The sequence below is a fragment of the Hemiscyllium ocellatum genome, chromosome 4, assembly GCF_020745735.1.
Source record: "Hemiscyllium ocellatum isolate sHemOce1 chromosome 4, sHemOce1.pat.X.cur, whole genome shotgun sequence".
NCBI classification, from domain to species: domain Eukaryota; kingdom Metazoa; phylum Chordata; class Chondrichthyes; order Orectolobiformes; family Hemiscylliidae; genus Hemiscyllium; species Hemiscyllium ocellatum.
In genome coordinates, this window is record NC_083404.1 from 134,964,797 (window position 1) to 134,984,780 (window position 19,984).

General features: G+C 39.7%; 1 protein-coding gene across 2 annotated transcripts in view; it reads left to right on the top strand.

Annotated features, from left to right (window-relative positions):
- stk3 (serine/threonine kinase 3 (STE20 homolog, yeast)) overlaps positions 1 to 19,984 on the top strand; it is a 448,082-nt gene that overhangs the window by 328,175 nt on the left and 99,923 nt on the right. For both annotated transcript variants that reach the window (XM_060823879.1, XM_060823880.1), the window contains one exon: positions 16,878 to 17,067. In XM_060823879.1, the coding sequence (XP_060679862.1) occupies positions 16,878 to 17,067 (190 nt within the window). The remainder of the gene's footprint in view (positions 1 to 16,877; positions 17,068 to 19,984) is intronic.

Consider the following 19,984-nt stretch of genomic DNA (forward strand, 5'->3'; position numbering starts at 1 on the left):
CTATAATTCAGCAAACTCAGAAAACCCTTAAAGTCTTAAATTTATTGTATAATTTCATTGAAATATATGATTTTAACATTTACTTAGACTGTGCTATCGTTTGTATTAGACTAACTACTAATTTTGTTTTGATTTTTGCTGTTATTTTTCATATAGGCCCCCTTATTTCTGTTGTGTGATTTTCTATAACACGAGGTCACACCAGAACGCAGCTACCGCATTATAGCAGAACAGACTGTATACTGTCAGCAGTTGTGGTCACTGAACTGATCCCTGTGGAATCAACCTGAAAAAGAACCTCTTTTCCCCACTCACTGTTTCCTGCCTATTAGCCAATTCTCTATTCAAGCAAACATACTCACTTCAACACCATAGGCTCTTATCGAATGTGAGATCTTAAGCTTTTGTGAGGTACAGGTATCCCTCGCTTTTCCAAAGTTTCCTTTATGCCACTTCACTTTTACGAAAGACCTACATTAGTACCTGTTTTTGCTAATGAAAGAAATCCAAGAGGATTTTTGTTTTTACGAAAAAAGCCAAAATTTTTCCCATGAAAGTTAATGCTTCTTCGCTTTACTTCGGCTTAAAGCTTTCATGGGAACGCTGTACTTTCGGATAGTGAGGGATACCTGTACCTTGTCAAACACCTTTTGAAAGTCCAAATTCAAAACACCTACAGGTTTCCTCTGTATCCACTCTGGTTGAGATTTTCTCAAAAAACTCTAATTACACACAATTACCCTTTCATGAAGCCATGATGACTGTCCTTGGTTAGATTGTGGTTTTCCAAATGTGATGCAGTTACTTCATTTATAATTGATTGATTGCCCATTTAAAACAGATGAGAATGTTTTTTTCCCTGAGGCTAGTAAATCTGTGGAATTCTTTACTACAGAGGGCGATTGAGGCTGGATTATTAAATATACTCAAGGCCAAGATTGACAGGTTTTTAATCAGTAGGTGTAGAGTCATAGAATCCTACAGCACAGAAACAGACCCCTCAATCCAACTGATCAACCCAATCTGACTCGGTCCTAGTTGCCAGCAATTGGTCTATATCCCTCTAAACCCCTTCCTATTAATATACCCATCCAGATACCTTCTAAATGTTGTTATTGTACCAGTCTGCTCCATTTCCTCTGGAGTGTTGTGTATTTCTGCAAGTAGAGTGAATGACTCCCTCTCATTGTTTGGAAACTTTATTCCAGAGCATCTATGGTACAGTATGTAAATAAACAATGTACCTGTATTAAAAATCTTCTGTCAAGGAGAAATAAAATAAATTTAGAATGCTTCTCTAATTCCCAATTCTGAAAGATGAAGCATAAGTCTTTCTACATGTTGAAAGAACAGTGGTTGATAGGACTACTGACAAAAAAAAAGTATTAGAAAAAGTGCTGGAAATATTCAAAGTCAGGTAGCATCTATGGAGAGTGAAAAATGCTTTAGGTCAATAGCTTACATCAGAATGAATACTGGTACAGATGTAATTGATTTTTAAGGAAGAATAGAAGCTGGGAAAACAGGAACAGTGAGAAAGAAGTCAAAAGGTGCGGCATTGGAAATGTACATCAGGTCAGACAGCATCCCAGGAGCAGGAGAGTCGATGTTTCAGGCATAAGCCCTTCACCCAAAATGAGGGGGGGAGGGGAATGAAGCTGACAGATAAATAGGAGGGGTTGAGGCTGGGGGTGAAGGTAGCTTGAAAGACGATAAGATGCAGGTTGGGCGTGACGGTGATAGGTCAGAGTGGAGGGTGGAGTGAAAAGGTGGGAAGGAAGATGGACAAGTGGAAGAGTTCAAGAGGAGCAGAACTGAGTTGGAGGATTGGATCTGGGATGAGGTGGAAGGAGCGGAGATGAGGAAACTGGTGAAATCAACGTTGATGCCATATGGTTGGAGGATCCCAAAGTGGAAGATGAAGTGTTCTTCCTTGAGGTGTTGGGAGGTAAGGATTTGGTGGTGGAGGAGACCCAGGACTTGCATGTCCTTGTGGAGTGGGAGGGGGATTTGAAGTGGGCGGCCACAGGGCAGTGGGGTTGTTTGGTGCATGTGTCCCAGAGATGTTCCCTGAAACGCTCTGCGAGTTGGCGTCCTGTCTTCCCAATGTAGAGGAGACCACATCGAGAACAGCGGACACAATAGATGAGGTGTTTGGGTATGCAGACATATCTCTGTCAGATGTGGAAGGATCCTTTGAGGCCTTGGATGATGGTGAGGGAGGTGGTGTGGGCACAAGTTGTACCTCCAGCATCTGCAGTCCTCACTTGCTCTTCAGGGTCAGAAAGAACAAAAAGTGCAGTCTGTGATAGAATGAAGAATAAGACTAAATGGCAAAGGGGATCATGTACATTCAAGAGATTAGCAATACAACAGCAGAATCATTAAATTCAGTGAGGAGAATTTTGGAGACCTTGGATTTGGTGTTATTTAAGAGTACCAGTGGAAGTATCAGTGAATTGAGGTGGAAATAAGCAGATATTAGATAGAATATAGAATTTAGCATTCAGCTTAAGATTAAGCAGTATATGGAGGATGCATATTTGACCTGAATACGTGGACATGAAGAGGATTGGAATTGTGAACTAAAGAGTGTAAATATTTTAATACAAAATTAAAGGTATAGAGCATGCTCTGATATTTGTTGCATGCTGCTATACTTAATGTAGGAGGTCTCATTGATGCCTACGTTGTCCAATTATAGCCCTGCCCCTGTCCCTATGGCTCCCTCATATTTTCATAATTTTTCTAATTTACCATTTTCTCGATTTAACTTTCATACCCCTTCAATCACTATGCTCTGCACAAAACAGTAAATAAATGTGGTTAAAAAGTTTTAGAAAACAGTCTTCGTTTATAAGAATTGTTTTCACTACAATCTCATGTAAGTGTCAGTAATCCAAACCTTGGATTTTTAAATTCAAACTCTTTTACATTCTTGGAGGCAATTTTCAATAAAAATAAAATGATGATAACTATTTTAAAAGTGGTTCACCAAAACTAAGATGACATAGTATTGAAGCACCTTTCGCAGAAAATAAGAATGCAATTAATATTTTCATTAACTTTGCCAACTGAGATAGTGTGAAGAAAGATTCCTGTTATGTGTATATGTGTATATATATATATATATATATACACATATACACACACACATAATTCTTAAATTTTAAATTTTAAAATAGCAGCACATGGGATTGGTTACTTCTCTGAAGTTTTTTAAAAAAAGGGAAACAGTTACCTGATCTAGTTTTGTCAGGATGCAGGGACTCACTGGAGTGTGAATGAAAAATTATTTTTACTGTGCTGGTTTGTGACAGGAAGTCTAAACATTGAAGCCCATTAACTTGTTTTTGGTTCAGAATAAATGTGAAATGATGTTAGCTTAGAAAACACAATGATTGCAAGTTTTAAACAATTTGGAGGAGTTGGCTAGGATCAGAAATTAACTTCTCTCCCAGAAAAGAGCATTGAATAGTTCTGAAAAACAGTTACCTCAGTAGGGAAGTGTAGTTTGTGAAACTTCCTAGTAACAGCAGAAGTCTAAGTTGTCAGTTTTGTGTGTATTAATGTAAGAAAACTTTACAGTTCACAGGATAGAACTTGAGAGAATTAGTTAAGTCGAGCTTAAAGATTTGATTCATAAGGATAATTTTTATTCCTTTAAGGGATTTAGTCTTTTGGGCTGGGCCAATGTTTACTGTCCATTCCTAGTTGCCCTCGATAAAGTGATGAGATGCCTTTTTGAACCATTGCAGTCTATTAGCAGGGAAGGAATTTGTACAGTTTTAAGATTCTGTAAAGGTTAGTATCAGGAAACGGGATGAGATTTTGTTTTACTGTATGTTTCCAACTGTATCTGTATCTCAATAGCTTGTTTTTGTTTAATATTTTTGTGAAACAAACTTCTGTTCTATTTAAGAAAAGGCTCGGCAGTTTCATGTCAATGTGTTTTGGTGAATGAACACCACTTTAACAATAAAAAAAAAGACCTCACAAGCCAGATTTAATTCTGGCATCTGATTTGTGCAGAAGTACCATTGACTGGGATCATAAAAGTGAGATATTAAATGTTGCATCAGGCAGTGACCCATCCAAGTGACTGAAATGTCTAGGCATTGATGCAAAACTGCTCGTGATGTAGAGGTCTGTGCAATTGATTCAAGTTACTCTAAACATTGGTGTTTGGGTTCTTTCTGTTAGCCTCTGATAATCTTCTGATTAAGTCTCTTATTTGTCAGCAGTGTAGTTTCATAGTATTGTAATAATATAGAGGAGCAAGTTTTTGTTTCTTAATGTTAAATAGTAATCTGATTGAAATAGGGCTGAAAAAAAAAGCAAACTACTTTAAAAGATATTCTACACAGAAAAGGTAATTATGTTTGGTGTAAGACAGTCTATCTGTTCACCATTGGCTCATTTCATTTGGTTGATCTGAGTTTCATTATTTTACGCTGACTGGCTGAGTCACGTTGTAATTTCCATTGGTGCATGGCAGGCTAATTTACTGACAGGTCAAAATAACAGTTGAGGATCAGTGGGGATTTCAACAGTAATTAGAGCATCAGGGTAATATAGCAGATGTTTGAATATTTTACTTTCACTTTTGATTTGTAGAGACAGCTCAGCTGGCTATTTTGAGTGACAAGGCAGACTTTGTTAATGTGAGTGGGATTGACCACATTTTTCATTGAAGCAATAGTTCAGTTAAACACACATTCTAAAATTAAAAGCTAAACTCAGTAGACCAGATTTTTTTTCAGAATAAATTCTATGCAGTATTTCAGAATATGTTTGTTCTGTAGAAAAATAATTAACTCCCAAGAATCTAAGTAAAAATTACTCCAGTTCAACCCTTAATTTTACAAGATGATGTAGGAAAGAAGTTTTCTGCTTCTTTACATGTAGAGAAATTGTAGAGTATTCTGTTTGGATGCTTATTTTATTTTTGTTGTTAATGGGATAATGGAATAGGTAAGGATGCTGGAGATCAGAGCTGAAAATGTGTTGCTGGTTAAAGCACAGCAGGTTAGGCAGCATCCAAGGAATAGGAAATTCGACGTTTCGGGCATAAGCCCTTCATCAGGAATCCTGATGAAGGGCTTATGCCCGAAACGTCGAATTTCCTATTCCTTGGATGCTGCCTAACCTGCTGTGCTTTAACCAGCAACACATTTTCAGCTCTGATCTCCAGCATCTGCAGACCTCATTTTTTTACCCTACTTAATGGAATAGGTAACCATATTATTCTGAACTGTAACATAATGTATGTATGAAATCTCTGCCTTTTCACTTTTATGGTTGCATATTCATTGATTATCTTTGTAGAACTGTACTCTTGGTGATCAGGCAGTTTAAACTCTGCAGCCCTCTGCACTCCCAATCTGATACAATCTGAGAGTAAATCAGCATGACTATGAAGTGGAGTGAGAAAGGTTAGCAGTGGGTGACGAGAAAGCAAGGCAGAGAGCTCCTTCAACCTGTTTCTGCCTGTCAGAGAAGTGAGACATCACAGGCGAACAGGTTATTGGCCAAGTGGTTTAAATCAGGAGACACAATTATAGCTAAAAAGTAGTTATGAAAATCACTTTTGCAATATTTGACATTCCAATTAATTAAGTAGAATAAAGATGGTGGGCAGGTGATGTAGTATGGGAGTTGGTAGTTGCTGTTGAGATCCACAGTGACCATATTAGTGGCAATTGTTGGCTTTTCATGCAACTTTGGCTCAGAGTTGATGAGCTGCAGTCTCAACTGAGGAGACTGTACCACATCAGGGAGATGGACAGTTACCTGAACACAGAAACAGTCCCACCTTTTAGATTAATTGCACCAAATTTGTTCTGTAATTAAGGACAGGGGTGTGGGACTGTAAGTGAGACAGGTTTTGGGACTCCAAGGAAGGAGCAGAGTGTAATGTGTTCAGATTTGAGAATTATACAAAATAGGTGTGATGAGCATATAAGGAATCTTCAAGAGGATATAACTAGGTTGAATGAATGGGAAGGTGAATTCAGTGCAACAAAGTTTGAGGTATGTCCTTGGGTAAGAAGAATCAAAAGACAAATTTATATTTAAATGGAGAGAAACTACAAATAAGTGCAGCACAGAAGAATCTGAGTGTTTTCTTTGTTTGAAGCACAGGTTAGCATGAAGATACAGCAAGTAATTAAGAAGGCAAATGGAAATTTGGCCTTTATTGCAGGAGGTTAGAGTTTAGAAACAGGGAAGACTTGTTACCACGTACAGTTGATAATGAGGCTGCACCGGGAGTCCTGTGCACAGATTTTGTTCATGTGTTTAAGAAAGGATACATTGGCACAGGAGGTAATTCAAAAGAGATTCACTGGATTCCTGGGATTAATAGGTTGATTTATTGAGAACAGCTAGACAGGTTGGGTCCTTATTAGAGTTTAGAAAAATGAGGGTGAAATATACAAGATTTGGAGGGAGCTTGATAGGTAGTAGAAGATATTTTCATTAGTGGGGATACTGTTAGTTCTGTTGGTTCAATTCCCATAACAGCTGAGGTTACCATGAAGATCCTGCCTTCTCAATGTGCCCCTCATCTGAGATGTCGTGACCTTCACGTTAAACTTTTCTCTGTGTGTGTGTGTCTCTCCCTCTCTCTCTCTCTATCTATTTATCTATCATATATACATATATAAGTGAGCATTCTCTGGGATTATACCGAGTTACCTTACATATTAGAACATTGTTGTCTTTGACAATGATTAAAAAATAATAAATATTTTGAGCAATATTTTGCACTTGTTGGAACTGACAAAGACCCTAGAGGAGACTGCTGCAGTACGTGTTTCGTAACCTGAATTTGTCTGGGAGGGCCTTGGTTTAATATCTTAACCAGAAGATGGCACCATTGACAGTGCAGCATTCTGTCAGGACTACACAGAATATCAACTTACGTGCTCAAGCGTGGGCTTTAACCAACTGTCTTTTGATTTCGGGTTGTGAGTGTTATCAAGCTTGCCTGTCATTTTCTATACTCTAAATTGTACAGGCCCAATCTACTCAACTTCTTCTCATATGAGACTCTCCATACCTGGTCTCAACCTTACATACCTTCTTTGGACTGCCTTCAATGCCACTAAATCTTTATTTAGATAAAAAGTCCAAAACTGTTCGAAAGTATTCTCGCTGTGATCTGAAGAATGCCTTGTGTAGAATTCGCAAAACCACCCTACTTTTATACTCAATTCCTTTGGAAATAAGATTCAACATTCTGTTTTCCTTCTCCATTACCTGCTGAACCTGAATGCTGGGTTTTTTTTAGTGATTTATGAACACTAAATCCCTCTGTTCTGTAAATTTCTGCAGTCTTCCTCCATTTAAATAATATTTAGTTTGTCTATTCTTGCTGCCAAAGTGCATAAACTCACCTTTTCCCGCGTTATATTCCTTCTGCGAAATTTTTGCCCACTCACTTAACCTGTCTACGGTGCTCTGCAGATTCTTTGTGTCATCCAACCACTTGCCTTCCCAAAGGGTAGCTAGATGAGATAACTGGTAGGAGGGGGGAGGACCAGGCTTGGGTCACCTTCTTCAAAAGTCAAGAGTGTGCGCTGCAAAAGCACAGCTGGCCAGATAGCATCTGAGGAGCAGGAGAATCAATGTTTCAAGTATAAGTTCTTCATCAGGCATGAGGCTTGTGGTCCAAGATGACTGAGCGATAAATGGGAGAGGGTTGCCACTTCAGTCAGACACACAAAATTTGCCTGACAAGTCTTAATGGAGAGACCTTACCCCAGGTCTCTTCATTAAGACCCCAACTCCCGATGTCCCTCTTCTCTCCATTTGACCTCCGTTCCTTAGAATGAGATCCTTTGCATGTACCTAGACCACTTGTGTTCCTAGTTCTGGCCACTTACTAGAGCTGAGCCAGACTGACTGACAGCTCTCTCCCTAAGTGCCAGTTGGAAATGCCATCTCTGGCTAACAAAGTCTCCTCTGAGGATTAATTAACTGTGAGACTGCTGTGATTGATGGTGGTATGTACCTTGCCAGCTCTTCAGGGGGTATAGCAGAAAACTCTGTCCTTGGTTTCATGTGTGTTTACCAGCTTTCTATTCATGGTGCTATGATTTCTCTTAGATTTCATATCTGTTATTTGAACAAATCTCTTGTGAAATAACACAGTAAATTATTTCCTCAAATCCATATACACCATAAATTAATTATTTTTATCTATCCACTTATGACTTCTTAAATTTAAGGTTTGACCGTGTTTGTCAAGTATATGTTGCTTTTCACAATTTCATTCTGGCTGTCCTTGATTCCTGTTGTTATTTATCCAGCCAGAAATTATATATCATAAATAGCAGGAAGAGATGAGTATAATTTTTGCTGAAGTATTTTGCCTCATAATATTAATATCCTAAGCACATAGAGTTCTCTTTTATGAGTGTTCAATAAACAATTTGGCTTGAGAGCTAAGCCTCAAAATAATGATAAACAATTAACTGGAAGTAAATTACATTTGTTCTCATGTGGTCAACACCTGTTTCTTAGAAAAAACACAAGTTGATATAAAATACAGTTTCTAATTTACACATTTAATTATCAGTGTTGATCTTTCGATTTGTTTATATATATTTCTTGTCAAACAAAGCTTAACAATATCATATGGCCCAGCCTTGATCCTGAAGCATTTCGTGACTAAACTATGAAGTTTTAACCTGTTTAAAACCTACTTTAGAGACACTGTCAGGAAACAATTGTTGGAAAGGCTGAAGGTTATAGATGATGTTGAAGACAGAATAAGTTCAGCCAAGTCCTTGTCTAGAATTCATAAATATTTCAAAGTATAACTTCATCACAGAGATGGGATTATTTAGAGTTGGTTACTTCAATGCAATAATGCAATCTCGTTCTCTTGGGCTTTGTGAGTCAGACGACTGATGAACCACTTAATAATATGGCAAACCATCTTTAGTAGTTGCCATTTACTGTAGGTACTGCATTGATGGTCCATTGCAGATTCATTTGAATGTGGCAGCATGTGGGAGAAATGGAGGATTGAACCCATAAAGGGATTTGAAATCATTGTTGAGTATTTCAACTGAAAACAACAACTGTCGGAGATCACAGCAGGTCAGATGGCATTCGTAGAAAGAAACTCTTGCATTTGTTGTTTTCAGTACAGATTTCAGCATCTATAGTAATTTGCTCCTTCATTGAGCATTTCAAAATAGAAGTTTTACTTAACCAGGAGGCAATACGCATCACTGACTAAACGTAACTCTGGCATGGACTATTACCGAAAGAATAATATTTACAGTGCTTCAAATATACAGCGAGAATAGTCAATTCTAAAGTTCCTGAGGAGGTAAAGTTGTCAAGTCTAATAACTTAAATACTGAAAATGTGTTGCTGGAAAAGCGCAGCATGTCAGGCAGCATCCAAAGAGCAGGAGAGTCGACGTTTCGGGCATGAGACCTTCTTCAGGTTCGAGGGGAGTGTGCCAAGCAGGCTAAGATAAAAGGGAGGGAGGAGGAACTTGGGTGAGGGGCGTTGGAAGTGCGATAGGTGGAAGGAGGTTAAGGTGAGGGTGATAGGCCAGAGTGGGGGTGGGGGCGGAGAGGTCAGGAAGAAGATTGCAGGTTAGGAAGGTGGTGCTGAGTTTGAGGGTTGGAACTGAGACAAGGTGGGAGGAGGGGAAATGAGGAAATTGGAGAAATCTGAGTTCATCCCTTGAGATTGGAGGGTACCTAGGCGGAAGATGAGGCGCTCTTCCTCCATCTGTAGTGTTGCTATGGTCTGGCGATGGAGGAGTCCAAGGACCTGCATGTCCTTGGTGGAGTGGGAGGGGGAATTGAAGTGTTGAGCCACGGGGTGGTTGGATGGGTTGGTCCGGGTGTCCCAGAGGTGTTCTCTGAAACGTTCCGCAATTAGGCGGCCTGTCTCCCCAATTGAGAGGAGGCCACATCGGGTGCAGCGGATGTAGTAAATGATGTGTGTGGAGGTGCAGGTGAATTTGTGGCGGATATGGAAGGATCCCTTGGGGCCTTGGAGGGAAGTAAGGAGGTGGTGTGCGTGCAAGTTTTGCATTTCTAGCGTTTGCAGGGGAAGGTACTGGGAGTGGAGGTTGGGTTGGTGGATGTGTGGACCTGACCAGGGAGTCACGGAGGGAGTGGTCTTTTCGGAATGCTGATAGGGGCGGAGAGGGAAATATATCCTACGAAGAGGCAGACATAGCTGGGGCCCATGTGGATGCCCATGGCTACTCATTTAGTTTGGAGGAAGTGGGAGGATTGGAAAGAGAAGTTGTTCAGAGTGAGCACCAGTTCAGTCAGTCGAAAGAGGATGTCAGTGGAAGGGTACTGGTTGGTACAGCGGGAAAGGAAGAAGCGGAGGGCTTTGAGTCCTTCTCGATGGGGAATGGAGGTGTACAGGGACTGGATGTCCATGGTGAAGATAAGGCATTGGGGACCGGGGAAGTGAAAATCATGGAGGAGGTGGAGGGCCTCTTGGTAGCATATGTGGAACAATCCATCTTCCGCAGCTACACTGGCACCACCCCCCACCTTTTCCTCCGCTACATCGATGACTTTATCGGTGCTGCCTCGTGCTCCCATGAGGAGGTTGAACAGTTCATCCGCTTTACCAACACCTTCCACCCTGACCTCAAATTTACCTGGACCACCTCAGACTCCTCCCTCCCCTTCCTAGACCTCTCCATTTCTATCTCGGACGACTGAATCAACATGGACATTTACTATAAACCGACCGACTCCCACAGCTATCTGGACTACACCTCCTCCCACCCTGCCCCCTGTAAAAACGCCATCCTATATTCCCAATTCCTTCGTCTCCACCACATCTGCTCCTAGGAGGACCAGTTCTAATACCGAACAATCCAGATGGCCTCCTTCTTCAAAGACTGCAATTTCTCCCCAGATGTGATCGACGATGCTCTCCGCTCATCTGCCCTTGAGCCCCGCCCCGCCCCTCCAATCGCCACCAGGACAGAACCCCACTGGTCCTCACCTACCACCCCACCAACCTCCATATACATCATATCATCCATCGTCATTTCCACCACCTCCAAACGGACCCTATCACCAGGGATATATTTCCCTCCCCTCCCCTATCAGCGTTCCGAAAAGACCACTCCCTCCGTGACTCCCTGGTCAGGTCCACACCCCCCACCAACCCAACCTCCACTCCCAGTACCTTCCCCTGCAAACGCAAGAAATGCAAAACTTGCACGCACACCTCCCCCCTTACTTCCCTCCAAGGCCCCAAGGGATCCTTCCATATCCGCCACAAATTCACCTGCACCTCCACACACATCATTTACTACATCCACTGCACTCGATGTGGCCTCCTCTATGTTGGGGAGACAGGCCGCCTACTTGCGGAACGTTTCAGAGAACATCTCTGGGACACCCGGACCAACCCACCCAACCACCCGTGGCTCAACGCTTCAACTCCCCCCTCCCACACCATCAAGGACATGCAGGTCCTTGAACTCCTCCATCGCCAGACCATAGCAACATGACGGCTGGAGGAAGAGCGCCTCATCTTCCACCTAGGAGCCCTCCAACCACAAGGGATGAACTCAGATTTCTCCAGTTTCCTCATTTCCCCTCCCCCCACCTTGTTTCAGTCCCAACCCTCAAACTCAGCACCACCTTCCTAACCTGCAATCTTCTTCCTGACCTCCACCCCCACTCTGGCCTATCACCCTCACCTTAACCTCCTTCCACCTATCGCACTTCCAACGCCCCTCCCCCAAGTCCCTCCTCCCTACCTTTTATCTTAGCCTGCTTGGCACACTCTCCTCATTCCTGAAGAAGGGCTCATGCCCGAAACGTCGATTCTCCTGCTCCTTGGATGCTGCCTGACATGCTGCGCTTTTCCAGCAACACATTTTCGGCTCTGATCTCCAGCATCTGCAATCCTCATTTTCTCCTAATAACTTAAATAGTAATATAAACAGAGAGTGCTGGAGAAACTCAGGGGATCTGGCAGCATCTGTGGAGAGAGAAACAGAGCTAATATTCTGAGTCCAGAATGATTTATTTCAAACTGAATGGAACCTGAAAGTGTTGTTTTTCACACTGTAGAGGGAGGAGCGAAAGATGCAACAGATTGTGAAAATACCCAGTGGAAAAGACAAAGCTAGTAATAATGGTGATAGAGATATGTAAATTAGGTGTAAATTATCAGTTTTAAAAAGAGAAAATGGGTACATTTTCTGAGTGTAAAACCAGCAAAACACCGCTGGGGAGATGGGGGGGAATGGAAGAAAACAGATTCAGTCGTAACTTTCAAAAGGAATTTGGAAATATACTTGAAAGAAAGATAATGGAAGTAGAGCAGAGCTGCAGGAATAATTAGGAAGCTCTGTCAAAAGTTTGCCAAAGACATGGTCTCCTGTGTTTGATGATTTTATTATCTGAATAAGAATTGATTAAACTCGGTTTGATTGATCCATTTAAGAGCCATCCAGCCATAGAGCTTATGTTTGATATCATATTTAAGGGAAAATATTCTACAGTTTCAAACCTAGTTTAATAGTCTTAATTTATATTTAGTCTAGATCTAAATCCTTAAACCATTCTTACTGCTTTTATTTGTGGACCACAATCCCAAACAGTACCCAGATCTGCCTTATATAGTAGTTAAGCAAAACATTGCAGTCAAAGTAAAAGCTTATTCGCGCGTCGAATGAACTTCCTGAGGAAGTGGTAGACGAGGGTACAATTACAATGTTTAAAAGACATTTGCATAAGTGCACGATTAGGAAAGGTTGGAGGGATATTGGCTAGGAGCAGGCAGGTGGGACTAGTTTAGTTTGGGATTATGTTCGGCATGAGCTGGTTGGACCAAAGGGTTGTTTCCATTCTGAATGACTCTGTGACTCCACGTAAAAATGAAAATACAGTCTCCAGTTGAGGTAGCTACATTTTCAGTTTTTGATTTTAGTTGGAGAACTTCATCCCATGAATCAATAAGGTGAAGATAATATTGCTGTCAGTGAATTGACTTAATGGCTTTTTGTTGCGTTGATATGAAAGCTGAGTATTGATGAGTTACTGTAGTACAGGTTTTTTACTCAAAATTCCTACCTGTACAAGATTTACTGCACCCTCAGATATTCAGTTAATAATTTCTCTTGGTCTTCAAATTTTTTTTAAATGAACACATGAATTCTAAAAAGCATATAATTAAACATAATCCAACTAATTTGTCAACATGGCAAGGAATGTTTTGGAAGAAATTTGTTAACGAATTGTAAACTTTTCTGGATCTGTTGCCACATCTGTGATAAATGAAAAGTATAATATGGTAATTAAATTCAGTGTGTGTATGCCATCAACAGTATTTTTTTTGTTTTTAGATGTAACAACAATCAAAGTAATTTAAAAGAAGAGTTATTTTAATGGTTCCTCCAGTTTTAAATGTTGCAAAATGAAAGCATATGTGAACCTTCTATGATGTTAAAATTATATTAGAAAGTAAGGGCTTAAGAGACAAACTTGAATCATGAAGCAGCTTTTTTGTCTCTGTTTGATTTACAAATCAAATAAAATTTTGAATTACATACAACTTAGATTAAATGATTAAATGTCAACTTGTATGACTTGCCAAACTTGAATGGCTTGAATCATCATGCATGTATTAGATTACAGACTGCTGAGCCAAGCTCTCTTCGGGCAATGCATTTTATGATGGACTGTTGTCCCTTAATTCAGGATGCGCTTTCAGATTTTGAAACATTGCTTTTCATTGTCTCCAAAATTTACACTTTATTTTCTGTTTTTCCGTTTTCAGGTGATTATTAGAATATTCTGGGGTTTTTTTTCTGTTCTACATAGATCAAACTAGTTTCAGCTTTGTAGGTTTGAAAGCTAAAGGCAATCAAAACATGAGGACAGAATTGGTCTTAACGAGTAGCTCAGGTTCCAGGTCTGATATTGGAATGCTTGTAGGAGATTGTGATTATGTTTGTACCCAAAGGAAGAGGAATGAGATGATCAGTTGCCTGCAGATGCAATGATAGACCAAATTTTTAAATTGCACAAGCAGTTAAATTAAATGTATTGGTACACAGGGTTCCTGAGCTTTAATGGAATCTTAATTCTGCTACTTACATACATTATACAGAGTTTCTTTCAACAATAGTTAACACTACCACATTTATATGGATGATACTCAGAAGATCTGGTCTGGAGGCTATAACATTCATTTCTAAAGTAGAATTAGTTTAAAGGATCAGTAAACTCCTTGTGAGTTTTCCTAATTGCAAACTCAAAGGTTATGATCTCGATCTATGCAGGAAATAGCTCAAGATACATATACGTCATAAATTGGAGGCCTTCCAAAACTGTGCTGTCCAAGTTCAAACTTGCACAAAGTCTTATAAAGTCTAGCTCACCCATCAACCTTGTGGTCTCTGACCTGCATTGGCTCCTGGTTAATTGGAGCTTCAATTTTAAAATTCTTATCCTAAATTTCCAATTCTTCTGCAACCTCACTCCTTTTCATCTTTGTAACTTACTTCAGCTTGTCAGTCCTTCCAGATATCGATATTCTACTCATTTTCTGATTTTAATTGCTCAGCTCTAGGTGTCCATGCCTTGAATTCCAAAGGCCCTGTGCTCTGACATTCTCTTCCTTTTCTCTTCCTCCCTCTTTATTACTCCTTCCTCTAATCTGTTCCTTTAAAATATTCTGGTTTGAACATGCTTTGAGTCATTTGTCTAAGTACACACAACTTTGTGTCAAATTTTGGTTGATATATCTCAGGGAATAGTTTTGGGCTTTATTTGCACCACTGCTCAACACTGCTTCGTATGTATAAGTTGTGATTTATTTGAATTGAGGATCTATTATTGCAGTTCCAATTGATGGTAATAGTGGACAAATAAGATCCAAGATTGAAACTTGGCTTGATCATAATTTTAACTGTTGGTTACATTATTGGTTAGTCACTGAACATATGCATACCAGGCTGCAAATATTCTTTAACTAAAGACCATAAGACGTAGGAGCAGAATTAGGCCATTTGGCCCATTAAGTCTGTCCACCATTCAATTATGGCTGTTGTGTTTCTCAAACCCATTAACCTCCCTCTCCCGTGACCCTTCATCCCCTTACCAATCAAGAAACTGTCTATCTCCGTCTTAAATGCAGTCAATGACTTGGCCTGCACAGCCTTCTGCGCAATGAGTTCTAAAGATTAATCATTCTGGAGTTGAAGAAGTTCCTTCTCATCTGTGGCTGTGCCCCAGGTCCTAGTCCTGAACCAAGAGTCACAGCCTAAGGTTACATGGTAAACCATTTCGGACTGAGAATGAGGAGACATTTCTTCATCCAGTGAGTGGTGAGCCTGTGGAATTTGTGACCACAGAAAGCAGTAGAGGCCAAAACATTGTATGACCTCAAGAAAGAGTTAGATGTGGCTCTTGAGGCTAAGGTGTCAAAGGATATGGGGAAAATTATGGAACGTACTATTGAGTTGGATGACCAGCATGATTGTAATGAATGTTAGGGAAGCTTGAAGGATCAATTGGCCTATTCCTGCTCCTATGTTCGATATTTCCATGTAACTCCATTGATTCTAGAGATTATCAAAATGGTTTCATAAGTGCCATTTAAGAAGCCACGTGGGATGATAAGATTAGACAGGCTGTAGAACTTATCAATATGCTAGGATTTTCAAATGGTAGTATAGAAAGAATTTATTTAATCAGGAGAGCATGGGTTTATATTTCTAAAAGACTGAGAATATTGGCCACTGATTTCTGAAATAACTCCTAAAATTGGGAAACTACAACTGGTCACATTATTGCACATTATTCAGGTACTGAGCCATGGAACAATAACTACCATAGGTCTGATATGCATTTCTATATAATGCAGGAATATGTTACATTTATCGAGCAATCAGTACAGCAATGGATTTCCAATACTGAGCAACCATTTTGTCAAATACGCTGATTCTTTGGTGTTGCCACTGATGTTCTCATTGCACTGCCATTTTTAAACCAATGAAAAACATTATGATTGCAACAGTACGCAATGGGATACTGCCCTGTCGGCAAATCCACTGCAGTACAGTATTCTGAATATGGGCAGCTTTTCCTTCAACTGACTAAACGGGAAAATGTATAAGGAAATTAAATCTCGCCCCCTCCACATATCACCAAAACGTGTTAACCTACATTGACTCCCAGTTAATCAATGCCTTGATTTTAAAATTTTCATCCTTGTTTCCAAATTCCTCTCCTTTTGTAACATTCTAAGATACTTAATTCTAACCTGTGGAGCATTCCCCCTCCACTATTAGTGGCCATTCCAAAAATCAAAAACATGTTTATCTGTTCTATACTTTGTCTTTTGTAGAAATAGTTGGGCTTGTGCTATTTATCAATTCCTTGCTATAGTGATCATTTAAGGATGTGATTTGCTTCATTTCCAACTGTAACACATGGAAAGCCATACTATGGATTTTGAGAAGTCTGGTAAAAAATAAAAGTAATTCTCATTCAAAAAATACAGCTTTTCTGTTCTGATTTTCTGACTGTTCTCGAGGTTGATGATTAAAATAATAGATGCTGATAGCTCCAGTATTGTTTCCAAATTTGGTTGTAACTATTTTGCCTGAATTTGTTTTGGGGGATGAGCTGTCATGCAAAAATATTGCGTAATTTTTGCTTTTTCCTCATGACTACCAATTAAAATCAAAACTCCATCATACAAATGTTCTGATTATGCAATAAAATATGGTTCATTTTTTATGAAGGTTTTAAAAAAGTATACTTCTATCAGTATCTGCTGATCTCCTAACAAAGAAATTCCAGACAGCTGTGCAGCCTTATTGTGTTAATATTTTGTACATTCTGCAGGATGAAGATGAGGTTGATTCTTACACCATGGTGAAGACTAGTCATGCAGGCACAGGCACCATGAGAGCAACTAGTACCATGAGTGAAGGTGCCCAAACCATGATTGAACACAATAGCACTATGCTAGAATCAGACCTGGGGACCATGGTAATTAACAGTGATGAAGATGAAGAAGATGGAACAATGAAAAGTAAGAAAAAAGTATTTGTCTTTAAATAAAATAGTTGAACATTGCAGACTAATATTTTTATAATGACTTACATTTATCTGCTGCCCTTACCACACAATAATGTGCAAAAGCACTGAATTATAGAGTAAAAAATGCAGTCTGCAGATGCTGGAGATCAGAGCTGAAAATGTGTTGCTGATTAAAGCGCAGCAGGTCAGGCAGCATCTAAGGAACAGGAAATTCGACGTTTCGGGCATAAGCCCTTCATCAGGAAGCACTGAATTGACATGACCCGCTTGAGAAAGTGCACTGATACCTGAACCCTGATATTTTCAGAGTTGCCACAAAAATTAAAGACTTAATTAGAGTAATCAAAGTCCCAATTTACCTGTCTAATGGACTCACATTAGTAGAAAACACTGACCAGACTTCTGTACTTAACAAGAACTAGAATTTGTTACACGTAAGTAAATTCGAACTACAGGTAAACAATAATAAGCTATTATAACTCTTATTAGTTGAAATCCCCTTCTAAAATCTCTGCACACACATTTGGACAGACACAGAGAAATAAAACTCATCGGTGTTACTTGAGAGTAAAAGATTGGGAAATACTGTTCAAGAACACCAGTCCACAGATTTTGATGAAATGTTCCTTTTTCTGCTCAAGACCTCTGTCTCCAAACTGCTTCCTCCAGGTTCTTTCAGTTATTTGTTGAAAATACAGGAGACTGATACATTAATTGTTCAGTTTCACAGTGACTGGTTAGAAGCAACAGCTTATAGCAAGTGCTGGATATGTATACACATACCTGACTAAGAGTTCTAGTAATTCGTTTTCAAAGCTGCAATTCCTTCCTTAGTCCTTCACTTTTTAAAACACTCCTTTGCTTACTATCAGACTGTACATTGCTTTCATACTCCCACAGAACACCTCTCAGGGATGAACAAGGATTAATGTAAAGATGAATCTTTTTGTTTTTCTTCATTTTCTATTGGGACTGAATGGAAGAAGTCAAACAGTGCAGCGCTGGAAAAGTGCAGCTTGTTAGGCAGCATCTGAGAAGCAGGAGAGTCAGATGTTTTGAGCATAAGTACTTCATCAGGAATGTATGGGGGGCTGCCAAGGGGGCTGAGAGATAAATGGGAAGAGTGGGGTTAGGGGGAATGGTAGCTTTTTGACTTCCATCTCCAGCATCTGCAGCCCTCACTTCCTCCTGAATGGAAGAATGACTTTCTTTTTAAAAACTAAGTATGGCATTATTTGTTAAAAGCAAGTAATCTGACAACTATTGCATTGTACTGTTAAAATAGTTGTTGGTTCAAGCAGATTTGGTGGATTTTGCCGACAAACTGGAGCCAAGGACTATGTACAAATAGAGATTCAATCAGCAACAAGTAGCTCACTGAGCTGGGAGCTAGTGACCAATTATCAATGACAAAGACTTCAGCCATCTGAAAATATGAGATTGGCTCCTAGGTAGCTGAACTGCTTGGGACTATGTACAAGATAGCGAGAAGCCATCAGATATCCCAAAGCTCAGGAGCTGTCTCTGTTCTATGCAGAAAAAAATACACTTTAAACTGATTTTCTCCAAGCTTATATTTCCTTCAGCCATTGCTGTAAGATGCTATTTTCAATTAATCGGTCAGAAACCTTTCTAACACGACTAGTCAGTCTGTGCCCCCTGGAAACAGGTGAAAGCATTAAGAAGAGGAAGATTGAGAATCAGGGCTCTGATGAGCACAAGAATCATTTTAGTAAATCCTGAGAACAGGGACCTCTGAACTACCTTCTCAGTCTTTCCGTCTGCCTTGACCCATTTTTTTGACCAGAGTGGTGCTGGAAAAACACAGCAGGTCAGGCAGCATCCAAGGAGCAGGAAAATCGACGTTTCGGGCAAAAGCCCTTCATCAGGAACAGAGGCAGAGAACCTCCAGGGTGGAGACACTTTTGCCTACTTTTGCCATTTTTTTAACTGTCTATATTGTGTATAGAGAAGGAGTTTATAAAGGGGTGGGGTTGATGCTTTAACTTGTAGAATTATATGCCAATGATTCAGAATTGTTTATCTGTAGCTAGAGTATTTATTTGCAATAAATAGTAATTATTGTAAAGAATAGGAACCTGGTCTGTGCCTTCTGTCAACCTGGCTGTAAAAGTCAGATACATTGGGGAATTCTGCACATTTAAAAAAATCTTAACCTTTTGTGATGACTCTGGGAATAGGTTGGGCTTGACTTTCAGCATGCTACCTTGGTGAGGTGTGACAACGTTTGAGGGCTTGTCTGGGATTGATTTGAAATTGTTGCAATGAAGATTATGATGTGGTATTTGTAAATAATGCAGGTGATGATTATGCATTTAAGACATGGCGATGCAAATGACAAATGGTTCGTGCTGGTGGCAGAGTTTACCCTGCTAATCTTAAGGGAACTATGCCATCACATCCCATAATTAGAACTTCAAGAGAGAGAGAAAGTGGGGGAACATAAATTTTGGCTGAAAATGATGCAGATCAAACATGATACCTCAAATGCTCATGTAGGCCCGAGGAGCAGAGGGGGGATCTGTCATAATTTGAAGTCTAGTAAAGAAATGTTAAAGTTTTCACAACCTGTGTGAAAATTTGAGGAAAAGGATGTGGAGACATTCATCATATCATTTGAAAAAATGGCCAATAAAGGACTGAACAATGCTTATGCAGAATAAGTTGACAGGTAAAGAGCAGAAATTATATACTTCATTGGCAGAGGAGCTTTCTCGGGATTATGATGCAGTGAAGAAGACTATATTGACTGCATACAAGTTAGTACCTAAGGCACATAGTCAAAGATTCTGGAATTTAAGGAAACAGTCTGGACAAAGCTATGTTGAATTTGAAAGGTTTAAGAAAATTTACTTTGACAGGTGCATATGAGCATTAGTAGCTAAAAC